The 13,413-nt window shown below is 39.8% G+C and overlaps 2 protein-coding genes across 2 annotated transcripts in view; one reads left to right on the plus strand and one right to left on the minus strand.

The window, feature by feature from the left end:
• Nucleotides 1-1,984: 1,984 nt before the first annotated feature.
• pex3 (peroxisomal biogenesis factor 3) lies at nt 1,985-10,681 on the minus strand. Its single transcript, XM_005732702.1, has 12 exons — nt 10,473-10,681; nt 8,967-9,098; nt 8,793-8,874; nt 8,527-8,570; nt 8,260-8,381; nt 7,275-7,341; nt 7,119-7,173; nt 6,789-6,927; nt 6,631-6,701; nt 6,415-6,537; nt 5,298-5,394; nt 1,985-4,700 (listed from the first exon to the last, which is right to left on the minus strand). Exons 1-12 carry the CDS (start codon nt 10,543-10,545, stop codon nt 4,617-4,619), a joined length of 1,089 nt encoding a protein of 362 aa, XP_005732759.1. The 5' UTR covers nt 10,546-10,681; the 3' UTR covers nt 1,985-4,616.
• A 450-nt stretch (nt 10,682-11,131) lies between these two features.
• The window catches only part of adat2 (adenosine deaminase tRNA specific 2), a 3,915-nt gene continuing 1,633 nt past the window's right edge, over nt 11,132-13,413 (plus strand). The window contains exons 1-3 of the mRNA XM_005732703.2: nt 11,132-11,267; nt 11,336-11,439; nt 12,677-12,781. Of these exons, the coding sequence (XP_005732760.1) occupies nt 11,344-11,439; nt 12,677-12,781 (201 nt within the window). The 5' untranslated portion in view covers nt 11,132-11,267; nt 11,336-11,343. The remainder of the gene's footprint in view (nt 11,268-11,335; nt 11,440-12,676; nt 12,782-13,413) is intronic.

The following is a 13,413-nucleotide window of genomic DNA, read 5'->3' on the forward strand; positions in this document are numbered from 1 at the left end:
ATTAATGAAAAATAAAGGTGGGACATTAGCAAGACAGATGGTTAAACTTTGTAGATTTAATCAATCAAGTGATTTCTCAGAGATACTAATCTGGTGCTGATGGAACATGCATCTATTCAGCATTGCAGTTTTATTAAACTGGACGTGGCAGGAGGTCCCCTCTCAATCATCAACGCTTTCATTAGTGATGAATTATTAAAATGAGTTACTGAAACTTTCATGTGTCTTACATGTTGGCCGACGTGATTAGCTAGACAAAGGTATCTGTTATAACTGAATGCGAGTGCTGATCTACTTGGTAATGCTAGTTGTTTCCACACAAAGTCTACATAGTAACTGATCTCAGAACTGTGAAAGCAGAGACAGCAGCAGCTTGCCTAGCACGATAGTCTCCTATCAGTTTCCTGTCAAACACCAGAGGCTTATCCACACATGCACATGGACAAACAACCAGAAAAAGAAGACGGCCTCTCAACTTCAGAAGCTTCATTTATTTTTAATGGGATACAGACATGCCCATGGGAACGCCCACCTCTGTAATCAAGCGGAAATAATTTTGCTTGCAGAGACAATGGCCGACTGTGGCCACAAGATGGCAGTAATGAAAAAGGTGGTAAATATGCAATAGCGAAGCTTTGCGATGATGCTTGAGATGAAACGAGAGAGATCGTTTTATTTTAATTGATGTTGATTTTTACTTCTCACTAGATAAGCACTGCTTGCTTTGATGGAAAGCCTCTTGTACCCTTGTCTAAATATTGTTGGCTTCCACCCAAAACAAAAGACTTGGCAGTGTGCTGGAGCATAGGCCTGGCTGTGTCAATCTTTTATGCTGTCTGTGCAAAACTCCAATATGGGAACAAAAAGTGGTCAGCTAGAGGAACGGCAAAAATCACTGGGTGATCAAGGTGGCAACACTTCTTATTAGACACTAGTTAGTGATGTTCCTTTCTGCTTTCTATGTGGAGGTTGCATGTTGCCCTTGTACCCAAATAGATTTACGCCAAACATGTCCATGTTAGGTTAACCAATTATTCTAAATTGACTATGGAGTAGATAACATGCTGTGTGACTCTAGATTAAAAATCGAATTCTAACCATAAAGTCACTTTGAGTGGTCGGTAAGACCAAATCAGTGCTACAAAACGTGGTCGATGAAGTCGATGGCACTGGTTCTAAATTGAGCACTAGTGGAAAAGGGTTTTAGTCTTGTGTTTTCCGTTTTGGTTGGAATAGTTGCACATTATAACCACACTGTGATTTTCCAAAACTCTAAAGCTTAACTGGAGCGTTAATGATGGGTTTGATATGTTCGAGGGCATGTGAGCTGTAATCTCTTCAACTTTCTCTGATCAGATTTAAACTTCAGGTCATAATAAACTGCATCAGATCTGCGAGTAAACTTACACTTCTATCAAACTAAATACAGACAACATTACATCAAGTCGGCAAATAGAAAAATTTAAACTCTGATGAAAAAGTTAATCCACAAACTACATCTGAATAATAATAATGACAATATTTAATCTGCTTTCTCTTTTTGTCTTAATTTTCAGTGTGACCAAGTTTTTCCACATCATAATGCAAGTTCAGCCAGCCTTATCGTGGTTTGCAATGCAAGAAAGCAATGAGCTGGGCGTTTAATAGCACACACGAAGAGGCTGTCTCAATCTATCCATAAGACTACAGTGGAAACAAAATAATGTGACTGTGATTACAAAATGTTTTATTTCTATTTTAGGAAAATCTTTTCCACTAAAGTAAGTAATTAAAAGATTATTTATTCCTTTCATACGTCACAAGAGTGACACAATTTTTAACAGCCACAATGATCATTTTCCAATACCAGCATTTTCCAACATGTGGGATCTTATCTGAGGATGATAAGAGCCCACAGTAGAGTGCCCCCTAGTGGCACAAAAACTCCACGACAATTTCCAGTTTGAACCTTTAAAAATACACAAAAGAAAGACAGTATATGAAATCACGTGTCATATGTATTATCTCTTTAATAAATTGATATAAACATACATTTCAGCTGTCATTCAGGACATTATGCTTCAAAAAGGCATAACATCTGTGATTAAATACAGAGTTTTACATTCTCACCCTGCTGCGTTTATTACGCAACTCGGGAACCAGGAACTAAGTTAGTCGGACTGTCACCTGATGTTTCCTCATCTTCTGAGAAGGAAACTAAGTGAAAAATCTGCCTTGACAAACAATTAGTGGAAAGTCAGACTCGACTATAAGGGATGACTTAGAAAACTTAGTCTGACTCGACTAAGTTTTTCTCCATTACAGCTCCAGGAGCATTTCAGGTCATCAAAAGTGATCCCCAACTTTGCTTAAATTAAGACTTTTAGGAGGAGAGATTTTTATGCAGCAGATATGAGAGTGAATACACCTGGCTGGATGTTGTAAATTCTTGCAATCAAAGCCAGATGAGACATAACATATCACACATCATATGAAAACTGTGATGGAGACAGAATTCAAAACTGAAATCTGGCACAGACTTCTCTGCGATCTCATTCCTCTCAGTGAAATAGTGACTCATAGGGGCTCAAAGTGCAGTATTTATCACAGTTCTACCTACACGATCAGCTGATCAGGTGTGACTATTTCTTTTAAACTCTCTTTTGCACATGCACTTCTTCCTCCCCACAACCCGATGGCATCTCAGTGTCAGCTTCACATCTAAAAGCAAACAGTGGCTGCTCCTTTGTAAAACTGCAATCATACCAGCGCCTAACTAGTATTCATTTTAACAAGACTGCATACACGCTGCCATACTAACGGAAAGGCATATACAAGTGTGCATCCTTGTGAGTTGCTTGTGAGTTCGATTTCATAAAACAATTAATCTCACAAACTCAGTTTCTGATTTACCGGATGAATTTTTACTGTTTCAAAAATACAAAAGACGTTTCTTTCTCAGAGGACAGCCCAGGGGTAGGTACACCATCCAACATTCAAAGGTGGGGTTACACTTTTCTAGAAACAATGCAAACAACACACAGAGTGCAAAGGTTTGTCTGCCCTTGTTGCAAATGCACACACTGCTGCTCTTTCCATCACCGTGAGAGGTATGCACAAATAAAGCAGTGATATGCGCCCATGTCTCAGAAAAGGGCCTGATGTAGCATGTGTAGGCAGAGAGTGAAAATATGTAGCACAGCAGGACGACAGGAGAAAGATTGGGCTTTGAATAACAGTCCTGTTGTGTATATACACATGAGTCTAAAGCCAAGTGGTCAAATACATGAGCATAAGAAAAATGGGAAAGATCAGAAAGATTTTGCACCAAAAATAACATTAACTTGAAATTAATGAGAAAAATATCTGTGCCATTTAAATAAAATGATGCTGCATTTTCACAAAGACCAGAATATTATACCAATAACTTCAAAACAGGGGAAGCAACTTCATGTGAAGCTAAAGGTTGGAAATAAGCATATAAACAGTTGAAGAAGTGTGACACCTTCTGGACAACAAAGGAACTGCAGAAGTTAGAGTTAAAAGAGCCTCCAAAACAGATCTGTAGCATGAAAACAGATTAAAATTCAATGAAGTCTTTATGTAATTTATAGCTCCATATAAAAACAAATAAAAAAAAACAAACCAGTTAACTACACTGGGTGTTTCCAGGATGAAAGACAACGCCATTGGCATGTCTCAGCTATGCACACTGTCTCTTTCCGTAGCTATATACACTGGATTACAGCATTGGTGACATACGACTGTCACTCCCAGCCTGTCATGCTTCACACATATCCTGTTGTGGAGCGCCCCATTTCAACCCAAACCACCACGTCTTTTCCTAAGACCAGCCGAATGAATTTTAGTGCCCAAACTCAACCAGTAAATAGGAGTGAAAACATGTGAAAAAAGGTCCAAAGGTGACACAAACCACTGTGCACTGACTGATCAACCTGTGACCAGAGACCTCACGCCATCAGCACCCTTCAAACCTCCCAATGTTTGTAGAGCTCAGAAAATGGGTCATTTACTCTCATTCCATCACCATGTGACACCCCCAGAATGAAAACAAACATACAGTTTTAACTATCCATGACATTTTCATTAGCTTCTTCATCCAAGTTTAAGTTGAAATATTCTGAAAACACCATCTGCTTCAGCAACCCCACAATACAAATACTGATTAATAACAGAAATGTGTCCACACCTGACCTATCTTACAAACAGGCCACTACAGAAGTTTGAACAGAAAAAGAGAAACACACTGTAAACTCTTCTGATCTTCAAACACACAGCTGAGGTGCAGAGCAAACAAAAGCCACCTTACTGGGTTAAATGGGACTCCAGTTCCCAAGCAGCAATGGTCCTAAAGTTGACTGCAGGCTCTGCTCTGACTAAAGACTCAGTGGAGGTCTCATCTTCCTCCTCCCGTTTGGTAATTCATCACGGCGCTGAGCTTGAACACCCCTGCTGTCCTGCCGTGGCCACAAATCACGGAGTGAGAAGTTTGCGAGATGCTGAGGAGGAAAAGTGTCTCAGGAGGAGCTGACAATCCAGGACTTTAATAATCTCCACTCTTCTCCCTCTCGAATCCTCCCTCTCCTTCTCCTCCTCATCTCGTCCAATCCAGTCGATTACTTCTGCAGCTCCTGCGGCGTGCTGAAGGTCTCGTAGACATTGGCTGCAAACTCCTTCACCTGGTCGTTCATCAGCAGCTCCTGCAGAGATCGCACAGATTTAAACATGTTTGATTAACATACAACCAAGTTTGTAAGAAAATAAAAGTGAAAATAAACAAATCTCTCAGTTAAACAATGCGATATGTTGTCTTTGTACAATTTTTTATTAAGTAAAGGATATAAATGATTTGGTTTTATTTACATGTTACACAAATCGTAACTTTTTTGGAAATAAAAAAAAAAAAAAATACTCAGACAATCCTCTTAAATAATTTCAATCAAAATAAAGGTTTGATAAAGAGCCCAAACGTGCAGATGAATAAGAATAAAATAATCTAAGAGTGTTTGAAACACATTAAAGAAAGTGAAACGGATCATGCAAGATTAAAGATTTCATAACCAATCTGACAGTGATTCTCTAGAACTCATTAACATGTGTATTCTGAAATGAGAGCTGCACCTGTCAGCAGATTGGAACATGTTTGAACATTACGCTCCCAACAGTAAAGAAAATCAAAAAGCAAACGGTGTGGACAATGACCGATTGACAGATAACTAACAGCCACAGCAGCTGGCTGTTTGCCATACTGCACATCACTCTGATAGTTCACTCCACCGTCTGGTGTTCGATGTTACCTGAACAAAGTGACTGGGGGTCTCACTGCAGATGGTGTTGATCTGACCGTTGATGATGGGGATGATCTTTGCCAGCGGCAGACTGACTGCAGACAGACTGAACACACAAACACAGAAAAAGACAGCAAAGATAAGGTAATGCCCACTTCATGCTAATGTTTGCTGGGAAATAACAAGGACAAAAAAAACCCCACCCACCTCATAACACTTAATATGTGTATAAGGAGTGTGTTTTACATTACACATGGCCGGTATTTATGTTCAGACAAAACAGAGGAGTGATCACGACCTAAACAGAATCATATCTAACAACCCCAAACAACCGAAGCACATTAGATGTTAATGTAGTCCTCCTGAACAGGTAGGACTATATTAATGTCCATTTTGGAATTCCAAAAGGAAAAGCTTAAAAAGAACTACCGAAGTACACGTCTGAGACCTGACTTGAATGTTAAAATCTTCTAAATCATTTGTGCATTTTCAGTTTCAGCTTGTGAAACTGGCTCTCTGATTACCTGTCTAAATCACTGCGTCAACCCATACTTAATATATGCCCTGGTGAGGAGCAGGTTATGCTCAGAGGTTTAGTTTAAAATCTCCAGGAGAGCCCACATTTTCTTATTCTTATATTCGCAGCACATTTTAAATGCAATATCGATTCTCTGCTGGAGGGACATTTTTTTAAGTGCAAGCTGTTAAGCCATACTTTACTAAAACCACTGAATGAAGTACAAATTGAACACTGTAATGTCACAGGAATGAAATTGTATAAATGTCTTAATATTTGATGGTAATCTGCGGCTTGGTCTGTTTAACACTGCTGGAACTGCAGCTGCTCGAATGCAGGACACATAGGGATTATTTTGTGTGGAAGAATATGAAGTGCCCCGTTTTACGTGAGCAGAATGAAGCAGTTGTCAAGCCAACGAAGCCAAAGAAAGCCCGGCGTTATTGAAATTTGTTCATAGTGTAACCCTCAGGTCACCAAACTCCAGTGACAGAATAATAATATCTCCAGCTGCTATCACATATGTAGGGATTTAATAAGATTTCTCCATGTTTCAAATGCAAATGATAGCAGTAAAACAAATAAATAAAACAGGTGTCAATGGCTTACCTATCAGGTGCACAGCTGGGGGCAGAGTCACTTGGAGGCGGGCGGAAGAACTCGGCCAGGTTGTCACAGAGACGGGAGAAACCTCGGTTCAGACAGACTTTGAGGACAGTGGTGAAGTCTGGACTGAAGTCAGACACAAAAAGCAGAAATTCACCTTTCACAGGAGCACAAACACAATCTTGTTAAAGCATACCTACAGACAGGTGTGTCATTTACCTATCCAGCATGTCTCTAGTCTCGTTAAGCAGCTTTATGGTCATAATGTCATTCTCTGTGAGCCCGCACGCCTACAGGAGCAGAAGAAAAGAGATCTGTAAGACTCTGTAATGGGGTTTTCCCGTGAAAGGCAGTGTAAATCTGCTTTGAGCAGTCACCTGATCGGCCAGCACGTTCTCGTCATCTGCAAGCAGGTACCAGGACAGAGACCGCCTCGAGCTGGCCTCCACCTCCGCTCTGATCCAGTTCAGCTGCTGCTCCAGCTCCAGCAGAGACCAGGTCTCCTTCAGAGACACGCTGGAGATGAGAAATAAACCACGTTGATGTTTTGATGATTGATTTTTTCATTTAAAAGATGCACAACAAAGATCAATACAAAGAATTTGTTCCACATTGTTTTTACCAGCCTAAGCTACGTTGTTAATAACTTGTTCTGTTGCTTTATAGATCACTGATGGATAATGAAGAGAATAATTGTTGCAGATCACCTTCCCAGTGAGCTCTGTACCGCCTTCTTCACTACCGTTATCAGCTCTGCCAAACCTAGTGTGAGACAGAGACAGAAGTCTGTTACTACAAGAGTCCTGCACTGACAGATGGAAACAAGGATTTTACAGGTTTATGCTTTTGTGTCAGTGCTATACCGTCTCCCAGTAGGTGCTGGATACTTGACAAGTACTGCTGCTGGACATCTGGGGGGGCAAGAGGGGTCTGCAAGCAGACACACAACACAGACACACTCCTGAATAATATTCACCTCAGCTTTAAACAGGCAGAGATTTTTTGAGCCAATCTAAGCTTATTTTAATCAACAGGTCATTAATTAAATCTTTAACGTATTCTCTTCTATGTTATTCAGTTCAGGCAAAAAGCACTGCTGTGCTGCTCTCTTTAATCACAGCCATGTGTTACACTGCACCGAAAAGCTTCACCAGTTTTACTGGGGAATCAAATTAACCTGTTAACATGTTCGTCAGGGAAACCTTGGGTCCTGGCATATGTGGATATCGATTCAAACATTTTCACACAAACCTTAGATAATCTTTCATTTTACAACAGGAAACAGGTTTCTGGTGCAGGAGTCAGTACACAGGATGAGTATTTCCTAGCTGTGGGTACACCAAAATATTACCCGTCTTACTCTCAGACTGACACAAATCAGCATAACTGGACACAAACTGGGAACTAGCAGGTCAGAAATGGGCATTCTCACATTCTCATATCACTGACAGATGTGGGAAATATTTTCTGACATGTACCACCCACCCAAACAATGTCCACCCTGCCAGTGGACATGTATGGAGCATGACAAAGAACCCAAGGCTTTGCCCTGGGCTCCAAACTCTCCAGCAGACAAACCACCCCACAATTCATCACCTCAGTGTGGCAGAAACTGCAGGACAGCCCGAGAGGTTCACAACAGGTCACGGCTTTTTTGGGGAAACCAGGTAATGTTTAAAAGGTGTATTTTTTATGATCATGGATAAATATTATCAGACCGATATTTAACCTGTCTAATATGTATCGTATCTCTCTTTCCAAACAGTTTCCAAAACTCCTGACACAGTGAGCTGCAGCTGATCATTTTACACACAGTCAATCAGTTCTAGGAGTCACTGTGCTCCTCACCGTTGTGCTCTTTCCCACTGAGTTATCCAGGTACAGGTATCCTCCAATGATGTTCAGCTGGACTCTCAGTAAAACCACCAGCATACAGGTGCTGTACACCGCCACAACTGTGCGTGTAAAACCTGAACAAAACGACAAGTTCTGTTATCATATTTTAAGTTTTCTTGTGTTTGTTTTTAAATCCAATAAGTCATTTATTAGATTATTTAGAGGCATTTAGATTTTACTCAGATACACTCAGGGACATCTGAACTGAAAAACACTTACTGATGATCTTTAAATCTTCCCAGATCTCCAGTTTATTAGCCGGTCTGTAAAGTAGATGTGAATGAGGGAAATGGTTGTCAGCCACTGTACACATTTATTTCACTACATGAACTTGTGCTAATTTCAAAATTTAATGTTTTCCTCAAGAATAAAACCAACAACTGCAATAATCAACATAAAATAACAAACAAAAGAAAAATGTAGCCTTAAACAATAAACTTGTGTACTACTACTGTTTGACCAAGTTAAAGAAGCTTTTTCCTCACTTGGACTTGAGTAGTGTTGTGAGACTTTCTGAGTTGAGTTGCGTGACGATGGCTTCTTTGAGCGCTGGGAGCATGGACAGCACTGCAACACATTTAAAACTTTCACTGTAGTGTTGGTCCTCACCTTTTTCTGTCAACTGTTAGTCATAACCAGGTCAAGTGTAAAATAATTACCAGTCATGTTGCAGGTCCTCTGGTTGCTCTCGAAGTGGAACTGTCTTCTGGCCTGAGCAATGTACTCTGTAGCCTCCCTCTCTTGGATCTCACTGAACTTCTTCTGGGCATATTTACCTAGAAGGTATACGCCTGAGGAGGGACGCAGAGAGCACAATGAGGTCACATTAAATGCAGAAAACTATCCTTGGCTTTGGTACGATGCAAAACCTAACCAGGATTTGCCCTGCAGATATTTATGACATGGAATAATACCAGAGGGCTGTACTTTAAGTAGCAGATTTACAGACTTGAGACAAATTAAAGGTGTTGAATCACTGTGTAAAATGTAACAGCTGAAATGAGCCTTGAAATGGATTCTCCAAGTTTCTCCAGTGCAAGGATAAACACTGTTTTTCAAAATTATATTCCCTAAACCTAACCATCCAATAATTGTAACTGTGAAAACATTATGGTGCAAATTACACAGGACGGGCCATTGGGACTTCATTAAATCACCTTTAGCACCTTTATGGGGAAAGAATTTTAATTGGTGGGGCACAGATTGACTGGCTACAGTGGCGTAAGGCAGGCATCCTCTATGTATCACATTTATTTGATCGCAGAACCAAACGTTTCCTGAGCTTCGATCAGATTGTTAAGCTATATAATTTGCAGTGCAATCAATTCTGGAGATATGTCCAAATGCGCAGTTCTTTATCAAAATGGCTGGAAAGCCCCATGAGTTGTCCTGCAGGCAGCCCTGTGGAAGCACTGCTTTCAAGATCACCCTTTGGTAAAGGTATTACCTCTAAGATGTACCATTTACTGCAAGATCAGTTAGCTGACCCTCTTTCCAAAGTTAAAAGTTGTTGGGCCCAAGATCCCCCCCACCCCCATATTTACCACTCAGTTTTAAACCAGTAAAGTCAAATAGCCACCGGATCCCACTTACAAGTGTGTGCAATGTTACGACTTGCTACAGATGCTATAGCTTATCAATTAATATGGTAAGTGAGACTGAATTTTCCATAATGCCACGTGAGATAAAAGGCCAGCAGTTATGTGGAGGTCAGTGTACACTTAATCAATTTTAAACACGAATAATGAACAGCTACACCAAACTTCATTCATTTGTTGGCTATTTAAAGAGCCCCAAATAAAATACAAAGGAAGAACTCCAATGAATAGTATTTAACTTAGTAATCAACTACCACATAAAGCAGTGTTAATTTCGGTGAAACTAACTGGTTTCCTAAGAAGGTCTTTTCAATGCAAACACACCTTGTGGGTTGTTAAAAAAAAACAGGGTAGTTTCACTAAATATTCTGCGGCACGATGGAGAAAACAAATTCCGAATAAACCAAATACCATTTTTTTTATGCTTTTGAAATATGGGTTAGCGTGCATTTCTTCCGTCTTTATTTAACAAGGGGATAAAAAGCCCAGTCTAAAGGCTGTTCTGCGGAGTCTGGCGTGTTGCTGCAGTCTTGCATTAGCACGGCGGCTAACAGGAACATGACTTACCTCCAATTAGAGCTCCGGTGAAAATAAATTTCTTTTTATGGCGTTTTATAAAATTCCACGCAGACGAAAACATCCTCGGACAGAGAGAGGGCCACCAACTAAAACAACAAAAACTCTATTTCTAAATTCTTTCTTACTATTTTACGGACATGTTTCGGATAGCAGCTTGCTAACTCTCAAAAGTGCCAAAGTACTTTGGTCATGGTAACTATTGTAATGACTTCCGGTTATTTATGTCAAAATAAAACCACAAGTTGAACTACAGTAGTCATAAAGTGACTTTGTGTCTGCAACAAGGCTCCTGGAAACATTCTTATTTATTTAGGCAAGGAAAAAACACTTAATATTTTTTAATGCTTTTAAAATATACAATACAATGCAATATACCAGTGCACATACAAGCTTTGCAAAACTGAGCCACAAATGTTAAAATAAAATATTTCAAAATTTGACGAAAACAAAAATGAATATCTAATATATAGATAGTTTTGAGACACTACTTTGTCACCATCGTCAGACTGGTCTCTGAAGTAAAACACAATAGATTTTTTAAAATCTTATAAACGAATCGTATCGAGCCCTAAAAATTTAGTTTCTCCTGGTATAAACTAAAAAAAAATTGTTCTTTTATTTTTGGGGGTAAAATCGATAACATCCGGTTTAGATCCCTCCACAATAGTCATCAACTTGACGTCATTAGACCAGAACGAGCGTGGAGCGCAGGTGCAGCGAGTGGTCCGTCCAATATTATCTTCCCCCCACCGGTGTGAGTTCGTTACATCGGCGTGGCTACGGGTAAAACAGGAATTAAAAATTAGCAGGTGTATTATATGCAGCTTTTTTATATTGAGTTTTGGTCACAGCAGTTGAAATGGGAACAGAGGAGGGTAGTAAAGAAGAGTCTGTGGAGCTGTTCTGTCCGAGTGAAGAGGAAATTGAGAGGTGGATGGCCAGAGCTTTTGACATGGTGAGCTCGTGTTTTTAATCACTCCGTTAACTCTTCAGCCGAGTCACGGCGACTTTGTTTGTTTTGTAAAATTTGCAGTTTTAAAGTAATTATTTAATTTTCATTTAAACTACTCGGTATGTGAACTACGAAGTTTCTATTTTTTTTATTTGCCTTATTGTATTGATTGAGGTATTGGTTATTTTTCTAGCTAATTTTATATAGTAATGCTACTTAGATGTCTTTATTTGCCCTCTGATGCCCTTTTTCTGCTGTTTATCCAGGCTCTGATCATGTTTAGGGATTAAGTAGTGATATTATATACAGCTGGAAAAAAGTTTCTTTATAATAGTAAATAATAAATAATGTAAACATTTGTCAGATGTGGTCACACAGGTGTCTCCGTGAACCTCGTGGATGTTTGTAGATAGCACTGTGATCTGTAGTAAACAGGTGGAAGAGAGTGTAATGAAAATCAGAGAAAATCTGTGTGTGAATGAGAACGAGATAAGTGTAATAGTCAAGGTAGACGAGTATAAATACCTGAGGTCAACCATCCCAAGCAACAGACAGTGCACAAGAGAGATGAAGAAGAGAGTGCAGCCAGGATGGAGCAGGTGGAGACGAGTGTCAGGGGTGATTGTTGACAGAAGGTCAGCAGCAAGAGTAAAAGTGAAGGTGATGGTAGTGAGACCTGCTGTGATGGTTTGGAGATGTGGCACTGAGAAAAATACAGGAGGCCGAGCTGAAGATGCTCAGATTTTCAGTTGCAGTGAGCAGGATGCACAAGATTAGAAATCAGAGGGAAAGCTTAAGTATTTGGAGATAAAGAGGCAAGGCTGAGTTGGTTTGGACATGTGCAGAACATTTACTGGATAAAGGGTGTTGAATGCAGAGTTGCCAGGCAAGGCCACAGAGGAGGTTCATGGATGTAGTGAAAGAAGGGTTAGTATGGCAGAGGAGGATGATAGAGATGGCAGGAGGCAGATGATCCACTATTATAATCCCTAAATCCTTAATAATTAGTGTATAATGTTAAAAATAATTTCATGTGCCTCCTTTATGATATTAAGAAATGTCTAAAAGTTTAATCTAGAGAACCCTAAAGACACCACGCTCTCAAAGCTGTGAGCTGCAGCCAGAGATCTGTGCACAGGTGTATTGGGGATTTTTCTCTTCTGAAGTTCTTCTTAACACTAACCAATTTTCCATCTTTAGTTGCTTCCTGTTAACTGCTTTTTTAAATGTGTTGCTGCAGGCGAAAGAAGCTCTGGAGAATGGAGAGGTGCCTGTCGGATGTCTCATGGTCTACAAAGACGAAGTTGTGGGGAAGGGAAGGAATGAAGTCAATGAGACTAAAAATGTAGGCAAAATGTACAGCACAGTTATTTGTCTCTGCAAATGCAGATGTATGTATGAGTGGTCTTCTTTCAAAACTCATAAGTCAACAACTAAGACAAAGCAAAATGAATAAATTATAGAACTGATACAATAACTATTGGTGAGCAGAAGAAGAAATAATATATTGGTATACTAAAATGTAACAAGTTCAATAGTTTGAACAATTATCTGTTCAAACTATTGAACAAACAGGTCCCAGAGGGTCTGGGTTGATGGTCTCTGTACAGTAATCCCCCACTGTGTAGTTTGCTTTGACCGACCTAATTAGTTTCTGTAATCTGCGAGTGTCAGATCAATCACTGATCAATATTTGTCCTTAAGTAAGCCGGTGACTCTGCAATAGTGAGTCCTCTGCGGCGTGTGGAGTGAGAGCCCATAGCTGAGAAAATCCTTTCATGGTGTGAACAGTTTTCCTTCCAAGTAAATGTGGCTCAAACTAAGGAAAAGTCTCTGCTGTCCCTGCATCATGTCTCATGAAAGATGAGCAAAAGGCCGTGAACAGTGCAGAGATACATCTGGGCACTGTTCTTGATGAGAAAGTAGATTTTGGATTTAAGTGTAGACGCGATATATATATATATATATATATATATA

The sequence above is a fragment of the Pundamilia nyererei genome, unplaced genomic scaffold (genome assembly GCF_000239375.1).
Source record: "Pundamilia nyererei isolate P.nyererei 1_Seehausen unplaced genomic scaffold, PunNye1.0 scaffold00048, whole genome shotgun sequence".
In the NCBI taxonomy this organism is placed as follows: domain Eukaryota; kingdom Metazoa; phylum Chordata; class Actinopteri; order Cichliformes; family Cichlidae; genus Pundamilia; species Pundamilia nyererei.